Source organism: Coenobita brevimanus, chromosome 11, assembly GCF_032717465.1.
Source record: "Coenobita brevimanus isolate Jiangsu-jjx chromosome 11, ASM3271746v2, whole genome shotgun sequence".
NCBI classification, from domain to species: Eukaryota; Metazoa; Arthropoda; class Malacostraca; order Decapoda; family Coenobitidae; genus Coenobita; species Coenobita brevimanus.
In genome coordinates, this window is record NC_136964.1 from 10,959,390 (window position 1) to 10,981,948 (window position 22,559).

Here is a 22,559-nt window from a genome sequence, read left to right on the forward strand (position 1 = left end):
ATGTGAGCAGTAAACCCCAACCACCCCTTGGATATAAACCCGCGCTGGCTCAATCTGATTGGAGCGCCTTAATTACCCACTAAAGGTGCCATAACAATAAATAATAAATACTCTGTCTATCTATCTGTGTTAGGACACCTCAATCCAATAAGAGGTGGCCATAAATATACAGTTAGGTGTATTGATCTATTTTTATTGTGGCAATTAAATGAAAAAACAGCACATCATCAGAGTGACAATTAAAAATAATAATGTAATTAATAACCCTGGATCTGGGAGGTAATGTGTTTACCCTGGCTGCCACTGGACAATGCTATTCAATTTACAAAAGGCCTCTCGTGCTGAAGGGGTTAATGACTATATTTAACCCCCCAAATTCAAAGTTTTGGCTGAAGAAAATTTAAGATTGCAAAAATAAAACAAGACAGATAATGGCAGACATGTTAACCCTTTCAATGTCATCCCTTCCATGACTGAGGTGTCTGGCTATGTATGTATGTGTCTATCTATCTATAGCCAGACGCCTTAATCCCGTAAAGGGTGGCCACATACAAATCGCCTCCACGTTGCCCTGTCTCCTGCCATTTCACTGCCCTGCTCCCAGCTTACACCCCCTCTCTCTTATACCTCTCCACCCCATCCCTCCATCTCATCCTTGGCCTCCCCCTCCCTCTCTCCCCCTCCACATGTAATTCTTATTTTATTCTTTCCACCTCCAGATAGATATAGATAGATGCAGATAGTGATAAAATGACAGATAGATAGATCAAGTATGCCCCTCTACTACCACATATGCTCCTCTGTTTTATATTTGCTACTGCCAGATCTTTAATTTAGCTTATACCATGCCTCTTGCACTTCTTTGTGACTAGCACCATATTCCACTGTCAATCAGCTGCTACAACTCAGCATTCATGATGGAGGGATGGCAAGTTTACACCTAAAAGTGAAGAGAGTATAGGTACACACACACACACACACACACACACACACACACACACACACACACACACACACACACACACACACACACACTCAAGCATTTTTTTTTTGTCCCTGTATAAAATAAAAGCTGAATAGTCATTTGAAAATAATAGTGATAAATAATAGTAAAGATGGCAGTAAAGGCTAGTTTGAATACAATACCTTCATTTCTAAGTCTCAATCTGAAGTAATGTGGATGATGATAATAATAATAATAATAATAATAATAATAATAATAGTAATAATAATCATCATCATCATCAAATCCTGTGTTGCCCCCATGAGAAGTGTAGGAGCCCTGGGCTAGGCTAGATCTAATACCTTCAGCTCAAAGTCTCACTCAATCTGAATAGCTATATGGAGAGCAATAATAATAATAAAATAATAATAATAACAATAATAATGATGATAATAATAATAATAACAGTAATAATAATAATAAAGATGAATGTGACACCTTGATATTAGACCTCCAAGTCTTCCCTAAGCTGAATAAGTCTGGAGAGAGAGAGAGAGAGAGAGAGAGAGAGACAGACAGACACACAGAGAATGGGAATGGGAATGAAAGCTAAATTTAATCCCTCCATTTCAAGAAATCTCATTATAATTACCCAGTAGTTGCACGAATGGAAACTGAAAGAGTTACAAATATATCTGACATATTTACCATCATCCTGAATCAAGTTAGTAATTCAAATCAATGGTCAAAAAAAAAAAAAAAACAGGAAACACAAAAACAACAATAATAAACGCTGGAAAAATTACAGTAACAAGAAAACTAAATAAGATAAAGACTTCCGCTGCATGTTCTTCGTAAACCTAAACCCTTCAGCCCCATGACAGATTTTATGGATCTGTATTCTTGCTACTTCCAGACGATTTTATTCTGATATTTTTAGGGGGAGACCTTCTATAGTGAAAGGTATACAGGAAGGCTTTATCAATCTCTTCATTAGTGGGATTTACGACTATTCAGCACACCCTTGCTATATAATGGCTCTTTATACCTTCAAAAAGAATTATGGAACCTTTTTGTTTTTCCTATACATTTTTCAGTCACAGAATTGATGTAGTGCCTAATTTCTCACTATATGCTTTTTTTCTTGCTTATACAGTTGCTCCTATTCTTGCCTATACAGTATGCTCTTTTTCTTGCTTATACAGATGCTAGAATGGAACCTGCTTTTAAATACGAATCCCAATGATAAAACAAGGATGTGCTGAGTTTACGATTGTTTGCCTGTTGTAGCTTAAATTTGTTTTTTCCAAGAGGTACAACAGACAGGGAAGCTTTTACACGACACCTTCCTTGTCCTTCCTGTAAAAAATAGAACACATAATAACTTCCCTCTTGTAACTTACAATTTTTTTTGCAGAATGAGAGAAGGTGAGAGGTGTGAATGTTAAGGGCAGGGTTACAAGAGAAAGACCAAAAGATACCTGGGATGAGGTCATACACTGTGACATCAGGGATACGGGATTGAATAGACAGGCTGCTAGAGATCATGCAGTGTGCACAACCACCATTAGGTGACCAGGGCTGACATACCCAAGTATGTTGGAACCATTACAGATGAAATAAACAAAGGAATGGTACAAGAGGAAGTGAAATTCAGCACTCTCATTGTCTTTCCTGTAAAACCAAGTATAAGTCACAACAAACAAGCAATCATAAGTGTGTTCAAGAATTGCAGTTTAATCATTCTCCCCAGAGCAGAATTAAATGGTCTGGAGATAGTGAGAATATAATTTTTAAAAATACATCACAGGAGTGAAAGGGTTAATAATTGGCTGGACTCCATGTAGGGTTGAGGAAGGCAAGGTAGCGCCATGGGGACACCAACACACGCACACACACATACACACACACAAGCACACCAAGACGGACCATCCAGTGTGTTTTGGTGTGGGTCCCGGTAGCATCAGTGTACAATACCCGGCTTGGTTTCTGTAAGGCAAATAAAGGAGTATTACATTATTCTTATTGTGAGTACTGTACTGCAGTACACCATCCAGTCTAATAACACCTTTAAGAGCACAGATATGTAGCCACTTGCCACTGCAGGTCTAAAAGATGTGAGACCACTGCATATATATCTTTACGAATTCCAACAACCTTGCCCACTGCAATGGGGGCAGCAGAGGGTTCACATTAGTGCAGCCATAATCACTGACTAACATATGCAGAATGTTTAATCAACCAGATGATACATTACAATCTGCCATTTTGCAAATAGGTCACTCATCATGGCCATTTCATAGTGTCACTGGTGCACCCACTGCAACAGGTCAGGGTGTGAGACTCCAGAAAGTAAATACAGTATACCTATGTGGTACTGTCACAAGTTGTAGACCCACAGTGGTGAGGTGGCTAGGAGGCATTACTCTTAAGAGGTGTTTAATCAATATGATGGTGTATTGCAATTTGCCACCCACTATATATGAGCATTGGTGTTTTGTCACTGTCACCATCACCACATAATAATACAATATCTTTCAGGTAAATAATACAGTCTGGTGTTAGCCTAAAATAAACATACCCTGTAATGTGCATTCCTACAATCAAAGAGTTACACAAGAAACATTACATTCTAAAATTAAACTAAATAATGCTATGGCTGCAAGAATATTTCCCAATTAAACAAAAGACTCTTGTGTTCACCTGAAATACATATATACAAGGAAACAAAACAGTCTAATTATAGCCAGCATGAATGACAAAGAAAATCCACACAAAAATAATCACGTAATAAACTAAATGAAATACCACAGTGCATACCAGGAAAGCAAAGCTACACCAAAGAGCAATCTCAGGCCTTACCTTTACTTTATCTGAGCCATAGTTTCAACCGCAGTGCATCTACACCATTAAGATAGTATCTGAAAAAATAAATAATTATATATATCAATTACCTCCCCCCTCTTCAAATTCCTTATAGTTTACAAGCTGAATACCTATCTATACTACACTCCTTTCATTGACAGAGCTATTAAATAAAATGTAGATCACAGTTTCTATTATCAGCCTCTCCTATGCCAAATAAAAAATAAAAAAAATGTTAGTACTGAGAGGAAATTAAACAAAATCCTCATACAGAAGTTCTATCTATCTATCTATCTATTGCCAGATGCCTCAATCCCGTTTGGGGTGGCCACAAACAAATCGCCTCCAAGTCGCCCTGTCCCCTGCCATTTCACTGCCCTGCTCCCAACTCACACCCCCCTCTCTCATATACCTCTCCACCCCATCCCTCCATCTCATCCTCGGCCTCCCCCTCCCTCTTTCCCCCTCCACCTCACTCATATACACTCTCTTCGTCAGTCTTTCACCCTCCATCCTCTTCACATGGCCAAACCACCTCAGTGTGTTCCTCGTAACGCCTCCTATCACATCCACATCCACACCACAACGCTCCTTTATATCCTCATTCGTCAGCCTGTCTCTCCACGTGACTCCACAGGCTCCTCTTAAATAACTCATTTCCACTGCTCTCACTCTTGACTTGTGTCCTTCCAACAATGTCCAAGCTTCACTTCCGTACGTTAGAGTTGGTATCACAATACTGTCATGTAGTAACTTTTTCACTTCCATGCTCACTTCCCTGTTTCTTATCACTGCTTTCAAGGAACCAGCAACCTTTCTTCCCTGCTGTACCCTTTCAAGCACTTCACCCTCCAAACCTCCATCCTTACTCATCACACTACCCAAATACTTAAACGTACTCACATTTTCCAATTCCTCACCATCCAACCTCGCTGTACATTGACTAACTTCACCTCTCTCAAAGACCATCACTTTACTCTTCCCTACATTCACCTTTAGGTTCCGTTTCTTAAACACTCTCTCAAACTCATCCACCAAGCCTTGCAGCTCCCCTTCGTCTTCACTCAACAACACAGTATCATCTGCAAAACAACAGTACAGGGAGTTTCCAAACACTATCCTCTCTCACCAGGGCCACTCCAACATCCACTACCCTACCTTGTACCTCTTTTATTACCCCATCCATGTACAGATTGAACAACCATGGAGACATGACACATCCCTGTTTCATACAGAAGTTACAGGATCAAAACAAGCAGTTAATACCCATAACCAAACACACTCCTTATGATGGCACAAGAACAGAGAAAATAAACGATGAGTCGTTTTACACAGGGCTTCACATTACTATCACATGTCTTATAAGTGTAACTACATGACCTGGGAAAAAAGAAAAAAAATCTGGGGTTAATCATTCTTAATACTATAGTTCTTTCATTGTAACTTGGTCAGAATTTTGATCAGTCTGCATCTCATTTCACCTAACTCAATAGCAGAACGTGGCTCTACATCCTTTCCATAACACTTCTTCATGACCAGGATCATATTCTAGTGTTATTTGCCTCTTACAACTCAGTATTCAGGGTGGAAAGATGGCAATTTTAGCCCAAGTTAGAGTAAAAAGGATAGTAACCCAAATCCTCCAGAACTGGTACTGTACTAAATAAACTAATAATTAAAAATAAATACAGTACTGTACATGAATAAATCATCTGTGCTTCAAGAAAATAAAATATATAACGTGTACCAGCAAGACTTTTACACGTAACTAATCCCAAGTTTTCACATAACCTAAGTAGTAAGTAGTGAGCAGTGAAGAGTGAGTAGTGAGCAATAACAGTGAGTAGTGTGCAGTAAGCAGTCGCTAGTAAACAGTAGGTAGTGAGTAATGGGCAGTAAGTAGTGGGTGGTGAGTAGTGAGCAGAAAGCAGCGAGTAGTAAGTAGTGGGCATAAAGTACTTGTGGTGGGCAGTGAGTAGTGGGCAGTTGAGTAATGAGTAGTCAGTAGTGAGTGGTGAGCAGTAAGTGAAGGAGTAGTGAGATCAAACTAAAGACTACAAGGCGTGACATACCGGAAGAGGCGCTTATCTCTGACGAATCCCAGGTTCTCGTATAACCTGAGTGCCGGTTTATTGGTTATCTCTGTTTCCAGGACCACTTCATCTGCGTCATCCGAGGCCATGGCTCGTATTGCTCGCTGCACCAAGTTCGAACCTGAAAAATACATGTTAGTTCTACCTTGATGAGCTTTTGAGTCAGTGCAAGAACAATGAAAGTAATGGCAATAACTATAACAGAGGTAGTAGTAGTAGTAGCAGTAGTAGTAGTAGTAGTAGTAGTAGTAGTAGTAGTAGTAGTAGTAGTAATAATAATAATAATAATAATAATAAATGATAATAATAATAATAACAATACTACAGTAATACGTATAAGTGAAGGTACAGAACTTAATAATATCTTCAACAGAAAATGGTGTACCTTGGTCTTACACATCAGCTTCTCTATGGGACCTGTAAACACAACTGGTGTATGTTTAACAAAACCTCTCACACTGACACACATAATATCCAATTTAAGTGATATTAAAACTCTACAAATAAAAGTCGTCTATGGTAAGTATTCATACAGTCTAAATTACAAGTTATATTACCACAATGAATAGGGATATTGTCATATTGTTTTCTCTTATACTCAGCAGACATATAATAATTACACTATAGCACTAAGTTTTGCGTATATGCTGATATGCTGAGACTGCCATTTGTGCCAGGAACACCTCTTAAATGTCTAAGCATTTATATGTTAACAATGCTGGAGGACTTCTTTACTGACCTATTTATTCATTTACTCATTAATTTACTGTATGATTTTTATTAGGTACGAAACAACCAAAGAAAGACCCTTACTTTTCCATAAAAGCCCAAACATGAAGCTAAAATAGAGGCTCCCTTGCTCTGAAATATTTTTAAAATATTACATTACAAAGACAAAGAATGAAATGCAGCAGTAAAGTGCTTTTAAAAATCAAATACTACAAATCAAATGCAGCAGTGAAGCAGTTTTAACAGACATTATCCATATGCTCTTTCCCAATAATACACAGCCATACATCCACTCACATAAACTGTACATATACAGTATATATTAAAGAAATACTGCTGCTGTGTCCTATACTCTTCTGGACCTGGACTCAGTGAACTGCAGGCTGAAACTGGCCTTATTGTGCAGTCCATTATCCTTTCTGGGGATAAGCAGGAAACTAAGGGCCATTCATATAATCAGACGACTAAGAGAATACTGCAGCACAGATACATTACCGATTTTTCTTTTGCGAAATCTGTGATCGACGGCAAGCATCGCAATGTATCCTCTGACTGTCACCTTCTTGTGGACGTCCAACTTACACACAATCGCTCCAACCACCTCGCCACTAGAAACAGCCTGAAATATTGCAGGATATATGAGATTGTACTCTTCAGCACATACCACAGTCTCATCGGGTTATGGAAGCTACAAAACACCTCTTCCTTACTGATTTATTTTTGAATACAGCTGGATAGTATCATTTTGTATGTTATTTATGTAGCATACTGTGATGTCAGAATTATTTAAATGAAACAGAAGAGGATGGCAAGGTCCAATAAGCATTTTAAACCACTTAGAAACAGGTGTTAGGGAGCTTCCTTAACCAACAAGTATACAAGCTTCGGTGGCACAGACTTCACAGCGCCTCTTCCTTAACCCCTTCAGTCCAATGATGCAGTTTGTATTTTATTCTCACTACCATCAATTTTATTTGGCTTAGGATGGATGTAAAGTATTCAAAGCATTAAATAAGGTTCATCTAACCTCTCCAGGTCAAAAAATCTCTACTAAGTGAAATAAAATCATCTATGGAGGGGAAGATTAAAAGTTAAAAATAAAAAACATGTAATTGGACAGAAGATGGAAATTAATCACTCCACACATTATACTTCAATATCCTTGTGTGTATTTCTGAGGCAAACTATGCTCATATTTACATGATATAAAATACACAAAATGTTAAGGAGTAACAGGCAAAATAAACGGCTACAGGCATTACAGAGGGTCTTATGTCACTCAGAACATGACCCTAGGACTATGTAAGGCCTGCATTCTTGTCAGTTAAGGAAGCTCCCTAACACACTGTCCTACATGGTTTATTTATTTTGCTTATTACCCCTTACTCTCCACTTCTGCTTCTGTGTTATATAAATCTTAAAAAATCACCATAATCTGCACAAACAACATAGAGAAGGATGTTAACCAGCTATATCCCAAATAAACTGCTCAGGAAGAGGTGTTAGGGAGCCTCCTTACCCAATGACAATATGACATACCACCTCTTCCTTAGTGGTTTATTTTGCCAATCATACCTTAACCCCTTCAGTCCAATGACACAATTTACTACAGCATTTTTTTCTTGCTACCTCTAGACAATTTTCTTAAATGTTGGAAAAATCTCAAGTACTGAAGGTGTTAATGATGATCACATCTAACTTCTCCATCTTAAAACCTCTCTCAAAAGCTGAATGGAACTGCATGATGGTAGCACTTTTTTTTTTTCTTTAACTGAAGATGAAGAAACAAGGGAATAGCAAAATTTAAAAAAATCATACACTAGATTACCAGTGTCCTCCATTTAAAAAAGAACAATTTGAAACAATTGGACCTGAACTACTGTAGATTGAAGTTTGGGGGGAAAATACAAAATATACATGTTCTTTTCTGTCAATTGTATCATTTTATATAGGCTCACTTTGCATTGGTAAGTCTGTCTATCTATCTATCTATCAATAGCCAGATGCCTTAATAACAAGCATGAAGATATTGAAGCTATATTCCAGGCAGCAGAGGAAGCCTTGTAACACCTCTTCCATAGTGATTCGTTTTTCATATAACACCTTAACATGCTTTTCTATGATGTTTAAATTAATTTTACTACTGACAAGACTGACTAGGAGAGTGTATGTGAGCGAGGTGGGGAAGGAGACCAAGGATGAGATAGATGGATGAAGAGAAACAGTATGGAATGTAAGAAGTGAGTGTGAGATGGAGGAGGGGAGGCAGCCAAACAGAAGAGATGGATGAACGAAGTGCTGAGACTGGTAGCTAAATGAGAGAAGGGGGTGTGAGGTGGAGGGAGGGATGCGAAATGGTAGTGGACACGGGAACATGGAGGCAATTTGTTTGTGGCTGCCCCTTTATGGGATTAAGACGTCTGGCTATTATAGAAAGATACATACAGTTTACAATATCACACATGAGGATATTGAAGTGCAATGTGCTGATTATATTCCAAAAGAGAGGTGTTACAATATCTACCCAGCCAACTACAATACAACGTACAGCAAACACAACAATATCCAAAAAATAATAAATAAATAATAATAATAATAAAGGTGGGTATAAGGCAGAAATGAGAAAAAGAAATCACAAACCCAAAACTGACAACAATGGACAGTAACATCCAACACAATAAATCCATCCATCCATCCATTGCCAGACGCCATGTATCCCAAATGGGGTGGTCAATGGCTTAGAGTTAATTGTTTTACAGGAAGGGGCACTAATCCTCCACCAACCCCACTTGACACGTAGGGATGCCAACAGCATCTGGTGTTCCCAGGCGGTCACCCATCCAAGTACTAACCAGACCCAAACATAAATGATAATGTAATGTGTGAAGCAAACCATAACAGAATAAGAATGTTTTCCAATGTGACAATGACGGTATGACAAACATTCAGTAGGACATAACAGTATAAAAATAACATACAATGTAAATGAATATAACCATTTATACATTAACAGACATAAAGTGAAAACCTTCTACCATTTAAAAACAGAAGACAAATTATGGTATCATCATCATCACCCAACTTCCCTTCCCCCAAAATAAATAAATTAATAATCTATCTATCTATTGCCAGATGCCTTAATCCCGTACGGGGTGGCCACAAACAAATCGTCTCCATGTCGCCCTGTCCCCGGCCATTTCATTGCCCTGCTCCCAACTTACACCCCCCTCTCTCATATACCTCTCCACTTCATCCCTCCATCTCATCCTCGGCCTCCCCCTCCCTCTCCCCCCCTTCCACCTCACTCACATACACTCTCCTCATCAGTCTCTCACCCTCCATCCGCTCCACATGGCCAAACCAGCTCATGTGTGTTCCTCCTAACGCTTCCTACCACATCCACACCACAACGCTCCTTTATATCCTCATTTGTCAGCCTGTCTCTCCATGTGACTCCACAGGCTCCTCTTAAATAACTCAATAAAATAAATAATAATAATAATGCAATAATAAAAAATAGTCTGGTTAATACATTCATCCATTATCAACACAACTCATAAAGCCACATTCCAAATTACAAAATTTAAATTAAGGGAAGAAAGTACTGGGGTTTAACATGTATGGGCAATGTCCTATAGCAAGTGACAATCACCAACACATACCATACTGTACACACACAACCACGGGACTCACAAGCATTCCCCCAAAAAACAACCTGATTTACAAATTATATTCCTATTTTTTGCAGTATGGACAGAGAAGAAGTATGATGGTGATGAAAGAATGGGTAAAAAATTTGTGTTTCACTTTACAAGCCATTCTGCTGATAGGTCTCATGCTTCTGTTCTTTCCTGTTTCCATCTTCAGATCCTAGCAATGGAGTTGAGAGGTGCAGTATATATATGAGGGAGGAGGGAGTGAACTGGGGGGAAGGCAGTCAAATGGTGGGTGATAGAGCAACTTGGAGGCGTTCTGTCTGCGGCCACCCTTTGCAGGATTTGGGGGCCAGGCTATAGATAAATAGACAGATCCTACACACCATATGCATTAATAGTGGGATGATGATGATGATGATGATGATGATGATGATGATGATAGGTGGTAGTGGTGCTATACAGGAAGCCCAAACCATCATAAAATACTGTTGCTGTACAAATCTACAGAAAATGGTGCTAAAAAAGTAAGATGTGGCACTACAGAATAACTCCAGAGACACAGTGCGGTTTGGCTATATTTAATACTGGGTCCCTGCCTTACATGTCTGGAGTAAAGATTCTACCACCAGCCCAGCAATAAAAACTCTCTCTTCTTAAGCTACATAAAATCTGACAAAGCAATAACTTGAATAAACAAATACATAGAAAGGATGTGATTGCAATGAACAGGTCAATCACTTCACCTTGACAACATACATAATTCTTGGAGTGAAATAGAGATAACGTCTTCCTTAGCCTTTATCATTCTTTTCTGTGCCTGCCCTCCTCTCTTCCTATTTCTCCCATCTTTCCTGTCACTACTTATTGCCTTTCTTTCCGTTACAGGTGGCTTTACATTGAGTGACAAGCCAAATGGTTACCTGTAGGCCAAGAAACCATTTACAACACTGGGTGGTAACCATATAACCAAACCATACGTGCTCCCTACACGTCAAGTGGGCTGGTGGAGGGTTAGTGCCCCTCCCTGTAAAACAAATAACTCAAGAGTCAAATGGCCACCCCGTACGGGATTATGGCGTCTGGCAATAGATAGATAGATAGATAGAAATAGAGATATGACAGGGTGTGTGTGAGCTGGGGGTGCAGATGGCCTGATGGCAGAGGGTAGTGACATGAAAGCAAGCTGTTTGTGTGCCACCCCTCACGGGATTAAGGCTTACGGCTATAAACTGATAGACAGACAGCAGTGTTACACAGATAATTCTTGCTATGTCCAGAGTTTATCATGCTTAAGATTTCCATACTTGTAATATGGGGGTTACATAAGAAAGACCCCTCCTACAGTATATATCATCATCTGGAGAGTGCAAGAATCTAATATATAAATAATAATGAAAAAAAGAATAATGCTGCTGCTAATATTAATACTAATTAATAATGATGATAATTCAGTATTATCAATTAAAAAAGGGGGGGAAGGGATCAACTCAGTATTGGACCTACGCGTTACAAAGAAAGCTGTTACGCAAACAAATCGTCGTAGTTACGTACCAGGAAGCACAGTTTAGGCCAATTATGTATAAAATACCTATATGTATATATCGAGTACGGCTCTGACAAGTCCTTCTGAATCAGTCGCATTATGGCCGACATTTGCAGTTCATTTTCGTAATTTACATAGTCTACTTTCAGATCATAGTCTAGGGTCGATGGTACGGGACTTATACATATCTCGGGGGTTATTAGGCTGTCACTGGTTGAGCTTAGATCATTCTCACTTTTGGGCTGCGTGCCTTGCGAACTGTTTGATGTGTTTCTTGTCCTTGGCCGGGCACCGGAAAACGAGTGGGACGAATCCGACGACTTTTCTGAGTTAATGGAGAAGGTGTCCGAAACGGCGATGCTGGACGTGCTCGTCGCTTCGGACACCGAGTGGCCGTTACACACCGTCCCGTTTAGGTCCGACTTGGACGTGGAATCGTGACTAGACTCGGAACACTGCTCTTCTTGCTGCTGTTGTTGTTGTTGTTGCTGTTTGTTGGTGGTGACCTTGTGGGCGGGGACGTGCACCTCTGCATCCGTGGTACCAATCTTGATCCCATTCACAACACCCATCTTGAATGTGAGCTTGTCTCTCAAATCGGCAGCTAACCCGGCCCCGTCCGCCACCGTCCTCTTCTCCAGGACCTGAGATGGGCCGTCAGCAGCCACCCTCTTCTTGTCCATGGCGGGGGCGGATGTCCTGGCCCTGGCACTGTGCACAGGGGCCAAATCAGCTGACTGGTTGGCTATGGTGTGGTGGCACGCTATAAGGGAGGGTATATCTTCCACCAAAACCTTGCGCAAATGGGCCTCACTCATGGTACTCTCCGCTTCTACGGCACATCAGACACGTTTTGAGAGCTCCCATAACGGGCGTTTAGCGTCACAACTGCGGGCCACCATTATCTCGGCAAGGAGGGTCTTGTAATGTTTGTTTCGCAGACGAGTTTCTTCGACCTCCTCGCCAGGGATGAGATGAGGTTCCAATAATTCGGTATAAACTCCCAACTCATCTATTCTCCATTATCCTGACATTATTGCCCTATTAATAATCTCTTCGGATCCCCTCAGAATATTTCAATACTGCTCATGTGAAAAATACAAAATGCCATTTAATTTTCAACAGACTTTCCTCTCATGTAATGATTTCGAGGTTGAGGGTTGCAAGTTGAGCATGACATCATCCAGAGGTCCTATTAAAACCACCCAAAAAAGATGGTTATCCTTACCAGCCTACCGTACAGACATTCATTCATTAAAAGTTTAGACTGCTGTACCACCTAAGGATATATTAACAGTTCTCTTTTGTTTTGTTTCAATAGCATAAAATTATCTTAATACGATAAGCCTGTACGATAATACCTGATTTATTGCACTGACTTGTTTTAGTTGGAGTCGATTGTATTTATTTCACGTGAGTCGTAATAATATTTTGTGTATATAAAATGAAAACAGTCATATATCAGCTAGGCTTTTATTAGATACGAAAAAAAATAGTTATCTATAGTTAAACAATTTCTTCTATTGTACGATACATCATGACAACAAACCCATATGCGAAAATAACCAGTCATTGAGAGGGTCTGTGGTTAGTGAAGTGAAGAAGCAAAATTACGTTAAAATGCCGGACCATTTGGGTGCAGATATGCGAAAAACCAACGACGATAAGGGTGATGATGAGCCTATTAAAGGTACAGATGCCTGGTGTTGAATTTGACTTCAGTAACGTAAAGAAAGTAATGAGTTTGCAGGAGCGTAATGTCATTTCTTTTTATCAAATATCTCTTACTAGATGGTTGCTGTAACTAACACTGCTTACCCTTAGTGACTGAGGAGCATTAGTGATCCTGAACACGCTAGAAAGCTTTATACAATAGGAAAGGAAACTCGTTCAATGCCATGTTTCCGAGGCAGTTTTGAGTTCAAGGATTTTGAGTGGTTGTAAGCAAGCCAGCTAAAACCCTTCATTGTAAGAAGCCTTGTAAGGTGTAGGGAAATAAAACACAAAGGTGGTCTACAGTACAAATTGGGTTACCAGACTTGCCCAAATAATACACTCTTACGGTATTAGAACTGATTATGAGGACTTAAGGTACTGTTTTTGTACGGTAGGAAATTATATGCTAGAGTTTGCAGTCCTAGGTTAGTGTTTTGAATTAATTTTGTATGATACATGCATTTGCATTTGATAACTACTCATTTTCTTTTTCTTTTCAGTATTAGATGAAGCTGACATATCTCTGCTTAAGACATATGTAAGTACATTCTCTCCCCTGCAGTCCTTAGTGATAGACACAGGGCATATTGTGACAGGCTTACGACATTCCCAGCACTTCTTCTTTTTATGATTTATTGTTTGGTATCTTTTAATATTCTGGTACAGTTTTATAATACAGTGTTTTAAAGTACTGGTATGTATCACTAATATATGCTGATATAATTGGGTACCCCGTTGATAGCCCTTCATACATTTGTCTTGTATACCATATCTTTTCGTGTTTCTGGATCTGGTGAAACTGTATTAGAGCTCCCAAGCATAGAGTTTATAGTTGTATTTTTTTCTCAATAAACTGTAACATAATTTTCATTGTGATAGATTTAAATAGTTGTGAAAATTTTTATCACTTGTTAATGAGAGGTATCGTGCAATTTGCCCCTCGATCGTTGCTGCTCCGTTGATGTGTAGTAGGAAACAGGGCGGTGATGTTGCTGTTAATAATTATATTTCTTGAATCAGGGCCAGGGACCATACACCAAAGTAATCAAGAACATTGAAGAAGACATCCAGAAGACAGTAAAGAAGGTGAATGATCTTACCGGCATCAAGGAGTCCGACACAGGCCTGGCAGTACCGGCGCTGTGGGATCTGGCGGCTGACAAACAGACACTGCAGAATGAACAGCCACTTCAGGTCAGTGACGGGGGGCAGTTTTGAATCCACACTAACTCAGATAATTAAAGTTCTGATTATAAGGCCTCTGTTTTGGTTATTTTCAGTTATTTATTTTTAAAAGTCCTCAGTAACAGTAAATGAAAGAAAAATTGCTTATCAATGTCTCAGTGTTAACCTGTCATGAATGTTTGGCTGTTGTGTACTTTAGCTGGATTTACTGCATCATCACTACCTATCATGCCTAATGAATAAGGGGATATACCATAAGTAATGTTTCAGACAGTGACTCATAATACCTTGCTCTTCTTGTGTATTAAAGTGAGTATTTTTTGGCAGGTTGCACGATGCACCAAGATCATCAATGCAGACTCCGATGACCCAAAGTACATCATCAACGTTAAGCAGTTTGCCAAGTTTGTTGTGGATTTGGCAGACTCTGTTGCACCCACTGATATTGAGGAGGGAATGCGGGTTGGGTGAGATTATTATTATTATTATTACTTTTTTTTCCTCTGCTATCACATGGAGCCAGGATTCCAAGGGCATCAGTGGTGAGTGAGTAGGAGTGTGCCCCATTTAGCTGAGCAAATTTTAATTTGTGTGTCACTAGCAAGTTTTTTATATTTATTTATATTTTTGGGTGTGTGTGTGTGGAACCTATCTCATCCCACCTTGGTGTGAGAAAGGAATATGATGATGATGGTGGATGGTGGTGATGATGGTGATGACACAGTAGTGGTTTGAATGATATATGAATGGTTGTGTGGTGCACTTTGCTTGACCTGCTGTTCATAATCCCCACTTTTCTATTTTTCCTTTCACTGTTTCTGGATTTTGCTTCACCAACTTGATGTAGTGCTGCCTACTTCTTCCTTAGCCTTTATCATTCTTTTTCTGTGCCTGTCCTCCTCTCTTCCTATTACTCCCATCTTCCTGTCACTTCTTATTGCTTTTCTTTCCTTTACAGGTGGCTTTACATTGAGTGACAAGCCAAATGGTTTCCTGTAAGCCAAGAAACCATTTACAACGCTGGGTGGTAACCATATAACCAAACCATACGTGCTCCCTACGTGTCAACAAGTGGGTTGGTGGAGGGTTAGTGCCCCTCCCTGTAAAACAACTAACTCAAAGTCAAATGGCCACCCCTTACGGGATTATGGCGTCTGGCAATAGATAGATAGATAGAAGTTGGGAGTGAGGGACAGGATAATGTTGAAACCACTAGATCATTTTATTTGACCTGAAGGGAGATTCATCAAATGCCTGATATCCCATGTATTACAGGCAGTTCCATGATTTTAGTCAGGGATATGTTCCAGAATATCACAATTTTATCCTTATATGTAGTACTGTAAATGAGGGGAATTGGCACATCAGCTTGACAGATACCAGTGGAAATTTGATTAGTTATATCTTCTGCAGTTTACCATGGACATCATTGCCATATATGAGTAAAACAAGACAACTTCATAAGGGCTTGCTGTACTTACTCTCCCTTTTTTCCTTTTTCCCATCCTGTAGGGTGGATCGGAACAAATACCAAATCCACATCCCTCTCCCGCCCAAGATCGACCCCTCCGTAACAATGATGCAGGTGGAAGAGAAGCCCGATGTCACATACTCAGACGTGGGTGGCTGCAAGGAGCAAATCGAGAAGCTGCGAGAAGTGGTGGAGACGCCCCTTTTGCACGTGAGACAGTTTTCATGATGTATCAGTGTCTTTCTCAATGTGTCTTTATTTCTCTTTCCTTGTTTCTGGATCCTGCTTCACTGTACCTTTAAGTTGGGAGTTAGGATCAGGTTGATGTCTTTCACTCAATATATGTCTCTGTTTCAGCTGATACATCAACCCAGTGGACAGCAGGCTTAAGTTGGTCTTCAGCAGTTGACCTCCCTCCTCTTGAGGGATATGAAATACTGGGATGATTGTATAACTTGAAATACCATTACAGCATATACAGTACACTAATAAAGATGCATGATAAACGCCCTCATTAATCCTGTGCTACAACATTCATATTTTGTTTGGTTTTTCAGCCTGAGAGGTTTGTCAATCTGGGAATCGAACCCCCTAAAGGTGTGCTTCTATTTGGCCCTCCTGGAACCGGCAAAACTCTGTGTGCTCGAGCCGTGGCCAACCGCACTGATGCCTGTTTCATCCGAGTGATTGGGTCTGAGCTGGTGCAGAAATATGTAGGAGAGGTAAACAGGATTCTTTGGCCCTGAATCATGGTGTGACCCACTTCTCTAGATCTCTGGACATTCTCCTGAATATCGTTCGTTTTCGTTCGTTTTTAAAGGCTCCAACATGCTTGCATGTGTCGGCCTTGGTCACCTAATGGCGGCTCTCCATGCTGCACGATCCATTGCAGCCTCCCTGTTCAGTCCCTTAACCCTAAGGTCACACTTAATGCCCTCGTCCCATGTCTTTCTCGGTCTACCCCTCATAACCCCACCCCCAATATTAACACTTCTCACCTTCCTCACCCAACTATCATCCCCCATCCTCTCCACATGTCCAAACCACCTCAATCTACCTCTCCTCATCACAACACCAATACACTCCAGTCCCATCCTACCTCTCAACTCTTCCATTGTAAACCCAGCCCCTCCAGGCCTTGGACGCAGGGACGCACTGCACATCCACCTAATCATTGTCATTTCTGTACGTCTGAGCCGGCGAATGTCTTCCTCCTTCACTGCCCAGGTCTCACTGCCATACAGCATTACACTCCTAACACACGCTGCATACAAAGACCCCTTAGCACGCAGGGAGAGCCCCCTCAATGTCAGGAGAGGCAAGAGCTCCCTGAACTTCTTCCAACCACTTCTCACCCTAGCCACAGAGCTAGCTCCAGCCCCACCTCCAGCACACAACATGTCTCCTAAATAACAAAACTCTTCCACACACTCAATAGATTCACCAGCAAGTTCAATTCTTTCACGTCTGACGATCTCCACCTGCTCACCCCGGCACGCCGTACACATAAAATCAGCATTATCTCGCAGTCTACCTCTGATACCACTACATCTCTTATGCACCCATTTATCACACACACCGCACAAGATGGAATTACTTCCCACGCCCTTGTGGCAAACTGCACATGGCCACTCTCCCTCGTCTTTGACAGTACCGCCACCAACCCTAGATGTTCCCTAATCCACCCCATTTTTTTATTAGATAATTGGTATTAATATTATTGCTGGTACAGATATCATATTATTGTATATTATTTTTGTGTTATTTCATCTGAGTTGCAGCCAGCATTTTCTGTCTTTAATGAGTGTGTTGCCTATTTCCTCTGTGCTGAGCTTGATGGTTTTATTAATTACTGGCTTATGCTTGTAGGAATTAGGGTTGGGAAGATTATAATGATTTTTACTTTAATGGATACATGGCTTATTTCAGTAGACATTTGATAGTTCCCAATTTGGTGTTGCTCTTCCTGTTTCTGACACACACCTATCTTAATGGACAATATTGCTATGGTGATAATGATTTTTCTTTTTGCTTAACCCACCCCATTGAAGTTGTGGGACGCTGTTAGGATGATGATGATGGTAATTACATTTTTAATCTTGTCAGGGTGCCCGAATGGTGCGTGAACTGTTTGAGATGGCCCGCACTAAGAAAGCGTGTTTGATCTTCTTTGATGAAATTGATGCCATTGGTGGTGCAAGGTTTGACGATGGTGCCGGGGGTGACAATGAGGTGCAGAGAACCATGTTGGAGCTCATCAACCAGCTCGATGGATTTGACGCACGTGGTAATATTAAGGTAATGCCAGATGTGTGTATATATTCATGGTAGAGTAGATTTCAGTCTGAACAAGAGAGACTAAGTAATCTAAAGGTACACAGCCATATATTGTTCCTGACTTGTTTGCTAAGGTGCTGGATAATCATTCTATAATTTGTCTATAATAACGCCAACGGCCATACCACGTTGAGTACACCGCTTCCCGTCCGATCAGCGAAGTTAAGCAACGTTGGGTCTGGTTAGCACTTGGATGGGTGACCGCCTGGGAGCACCAGATGCTGTTGGCATAATGTTCTCCCTATGTGTCAAGTGGGGTTGGTGGAGGATTAGTGCCCCTCCCTGTAAAACAATTAACTCTAAGCCCTTGGTCACCTTGTTTGGGATACATGGCATCTGGCAATGAATGAATGAATGAACTTCAATAATAACTTGTAGATGCATATGATTTATTTATGGGTAAATCATCAGCAGCTTTAGGATGTCATTGTTCATATGTGGACTAGAAGCATTGTGTACACAAAGTAATAATTGCATTTATATTACACCCTAACTCACTGCTGAAGTAAGTGTTTAGCAAGTGTACTCTTGCAGTTTGTATTTCTGCATTGCCTACTGTGGCTGCTTAGAGAGACAGGACAGGCATATGGAGCGTCACCATTGATTACTCTTGCAATTTATTATATTGTAGATTTTATAGGTTTATTTTGCTGTTTAGTAGTGTTACATTCATGAATTATCTTCCTTTGTATCAGGATCATACCACTCTCCATTTTTAGCAGGGAATTAGAATTGCAAGGATTATTCATCATTATTAATGTTTTTTACCATGTTTTTATTCATTTATGTATATTTTAACCAGGTGCTGATGGCCACAAATCGTCCAGATACCCTTGACCCGGCCCTGATGCGTCCTGGCCGACTGGACCGCAAGGTTGAGTTTGGCCTGCCAGACTTGGAGGGCAGGACTCACATATTCAAGATCCACGCCAAGTCCATGTCGGTGGAACGAGATATTCGGTTTGACCTTCTAGCCCGATTGTGTCCCAACAGTACAGGTGGGTTGGTTGGCTTATTTATATACCAGTTGATGGCTAAGAATATCCCTCTTGTGAATAAAATCATATAGTGTTAGCTGGAAGAGAATACCTATTTGTAGATTTATGCTGATAGCTCTCATAGTTTTTTTAAATTTTCATCTTCCTCCTTCTGGCTCCTGCCATCACATTGAGGTACCTGTTTTATGAAATTGGATTGTAATGTGACCAGTGCCGGCCAGCATGATCTGTGGTTTCTGAATGTAAGGGTATAATGGTATTTGTCTGTCTGCATATATATCCAGATGCATTAATCTAAAAGGGATTGGTTACAAGATAATTGACTCCATCAGGATGCCTCCCTCCAACTCACACCTTTAATAACATACAGTATCTTGCCACACCATCCATCTACCTCCTCCCTAGTCTCCCCTCCAACTCATATATTCTGCCAGTCAATCTCTCATTCTCTGTTCTCTCCACGTATCCTACAAGTCAGTCTTTCATTCTTTGTTCTCTCCACATATTCTTTTAGTCAATGACTCATTCTCTGCTTTCTCCAGATATTCTAGTCAATCTCTTATTCTCAGTTCTCTCCACGTATCCTGCAAGTCAGTCTTTCATTCTCAGTTCTCTCCACGTGGCCAGACCATCACAAGATACTTCACCTGATTTATTTTACAAGTACATGTCCACTATTGCAGGTGCAGAGATCAGATCAGTGTGCACAGAAGCTGGCATGTACGCCATCCGTGCCCGTCGCAAGGTTGCTACAGAGAAGGACTTCCTAGATGCAGTAAACAAGGTCATTAAGGCATATGCCAAGTTCTCAGCAACGCCACGATACATGACATATAACTAGACCTGTCATCAAAATAGTCTGGTTCTGTCAGCTAGTAGAGTTTTAAATAATATTTTTTCATTTGGGTGACTGGTAATTTTTCCTGACTTGTTCCCCTCATATTCTTCCCCCCCCCTCACAGCTGAAATTGAATTATGTATGTAATTGTAGTATAATTATTACTTCAATGTTTACCATCAGATTTGGTTTGTTTGACAGTGTCATTCAAGGAATATGGAGTATTATGTAACCGTTCGTCATTGAATAAATCATACATTACCAGAGAAAGTTCTTGTTTATATATTTTTTCCTTTTTCACCACCCTTGTCACTTAAATACTGTATATTGGATGATGTGTGGATGACTGTATGGCTCATTTCACAGGGCAAGTTGTTGTACTTCCTGTGTTTCTGGATCCTACCTGACCAAATCCCTTGAGTGGGAATATAAGTGATAATGACAACAGGGAAAGGGGGAACCATAATTTGCAAGGCTTGAACAATTGTTTGGTTCATTTCATTAGAGGATGAGATGGAGGGATGGGGTGGAGAGGTATATGAGAGAGGGGGGTTTGAGTTGCGAGCAGGGCAGTGAAATGGCGGGGGACAGGGCGACTTGGAGGCGATTTGTTTGTGGCCGCCCCAAATGGGATTGAGGCGTCTGGCAATAGATAGATAGATAGATTTCATTAGATGCTGTGGACAGTTCTCTCAATTTTTAGCATTATTCTTCGTTTCTGGCTTCAACCTCACACCATCGCTTGGGTAAGAATTAAGGCTAAGATTATGATGATATAAATCTTGGGAATACCATAATCAGTTACCTTCCGGTCTGACAGGCCATTATATGAGCTAACAAATTGTAAAATTCTTAAGATGGTATCAGGCTTATTTCTAATTTATGGTGTCAGTCTTATTCCAAATCATGCCTAGCTTGTACAGTTCCCATATTGACCTGATTTGTGTCTATCCTTTTCCCACATTCTGCCACCTGAGCCCCTTCTTTCCAACACCAGTGCCTGTCAATATGTTAAGCAACGTTGAGTCTGGTTAGTACTTGGATGGGTGACCGCCTGGGAACACCAGATGCTGTTGGCATCCCTACGTGTCAAGTGGGGTTGGTGGAGGATTAGTGCCCCTCCCTGTAAAACAATTAACTCTAAGCCCTTGGCCACCCCGTCTGGGATACATGGCGTCTGGCAATGAATGAATGAATGAAATTTCTCTTTCATCTCATTTTAAGTTGCCCGACGCCCTCACCCTGTAAGATTTTACCACAGATGAACTGCCTTCATGTCACCTTGTTCTCTGCAATCCATCTGCCCTCTCCAGCTCTCACTCCCTTCTTTCATATGGCTACCTTTCCACCCTGCTCCTCAGTCCCTTCCTCTTCCCTCTCACCATAGTTAATAAAAATACATTTTCGTTTCTAGCTTTGAATGATTTTATATTTTACTTATTGAGGGAGACATTACAGTATATTATAGCACAGAAAACGTATTATTTTATGGAAGTCAGCCTATGGAATGTAGTTGTGAATTTTGAAGGCTTGAATGACAATCACAAGTTGTTGTTGCTTAATCCTAGTCTCAGAGTGAGCAGACCCATCAGTTGTAGTGAAATATAAAGCAAGGATGACGATGAAAATGATGATGATGATGATAAAAATAATGGCTGATATTTTTTTATGACAAGATTCACTTATAGTGCAGAAAACACAGCATGTGAGACAAAACTATGAATTTTGATAGACTTAATGATTACTGAGTGATTGTGTGTCTTTCTTGATAGATGTCCTGCTTTTGTTGTCCTTCATCCTATATTGAGATCCTACACAACTCACTTTTTAGTGGGAAATGAGGTGAGAGGGAGGGATGATGGTGGCTTATGATTATATTTTTGTTATATAATACATGCATTTAGTGCATAGGAAGCATAACCTATTAGATATAGTAAAGAAACTTAATTGTTGGAATGACGATGAATACTTTCGATGTGTCCCATTTCATTAGGTTTTCCATTGATTGTTCTGCTTTGTACTTGTATTTGTCCTATCTCTGGATCATACCAGCTTCAGTAGTGGGAAATTGAGTGTGATGATGAGGATGGCCAGGATGATAACAGTTTTATTTTCATTTTTCATTTGTTTTGAAAGATAAATTGCTTGAGATGGAGACAAGAAAAGAAGGCTTAAAGTATGATCT

The 22,559-nt window shown here is 40.3% G+C and overlaps 2 protein-coding genes and 1 non-coding gene across 3 annotated transcripts; 2 read left to right on the top strand and 1 right to left on the bottom strand.

The window, feature by feature from the left end:
* Window positions 1-2,680: 2,680 nt before the first annotated feature.
* LOC145412075 (uncharacterized) lies at window positions 2,681-12,647 on the bottom strand. The gene is made up of 5 exons (XM_080281996.1): window positions 11,838-12,647; window positions 7,126-7,249; window positions 5,881-6,022; window positions 3,806-3,864; window positions 2,681-2,932 (listed from the first exon to the last, which is right to left on the bottom strand). The coding sequence occupies exons 1-4, from the start codon at window positions 12,645-12,647 to the stop codon at window positions 3,813-3,815; spliced, it is 1,128 nt and encodes a 375-aa protein (XP_080138122.1). The 3' UTR covers window positions 2,681-2,932; window positions 3,806-3,812.
* A 742-nt stretch (window positions 12,648-13,389) lies between these two features.
* Rpt1 (26S proteasome regulatory subunit Rpt1) lies at window positions 13,390-20,642 on the top strand. Its single transcript, XM_080282006.1, has 9 exons — window positions 13,390-13,519; window positions 14,046-14,083; window positions 14,566-14,739; window positions 15,058-15,197; window positions 16,243-16,411; window positions 16,759-16,923; window positions 18,308-18,499; window positions 19,341-19,536; window positions 20,220-20,642. The coding sequence occupies exons 1-9, from the start codon at window positions 13,450-13,452 to the stop codon at window positions 20,375-20,377; spliced, it is 1,302 nt and encodes a 433-aa protein (XP_080138132.1). The 5' UTR covers window positions 13,390-13,449; the 3' UTR covers window positions 20,378-20,642.
* Window positions 18,650-18,768, top strand: LOC145412191 (5S ribosomal RNA). The gene has a single exon (XR_013899539.1). It is a non-coding gene; the product is annotated as a 5S ribosomal RNA (ribosomal RNA).
* Window positions 20,643-22,559: the final 1,917 nt, after the last annotated feature.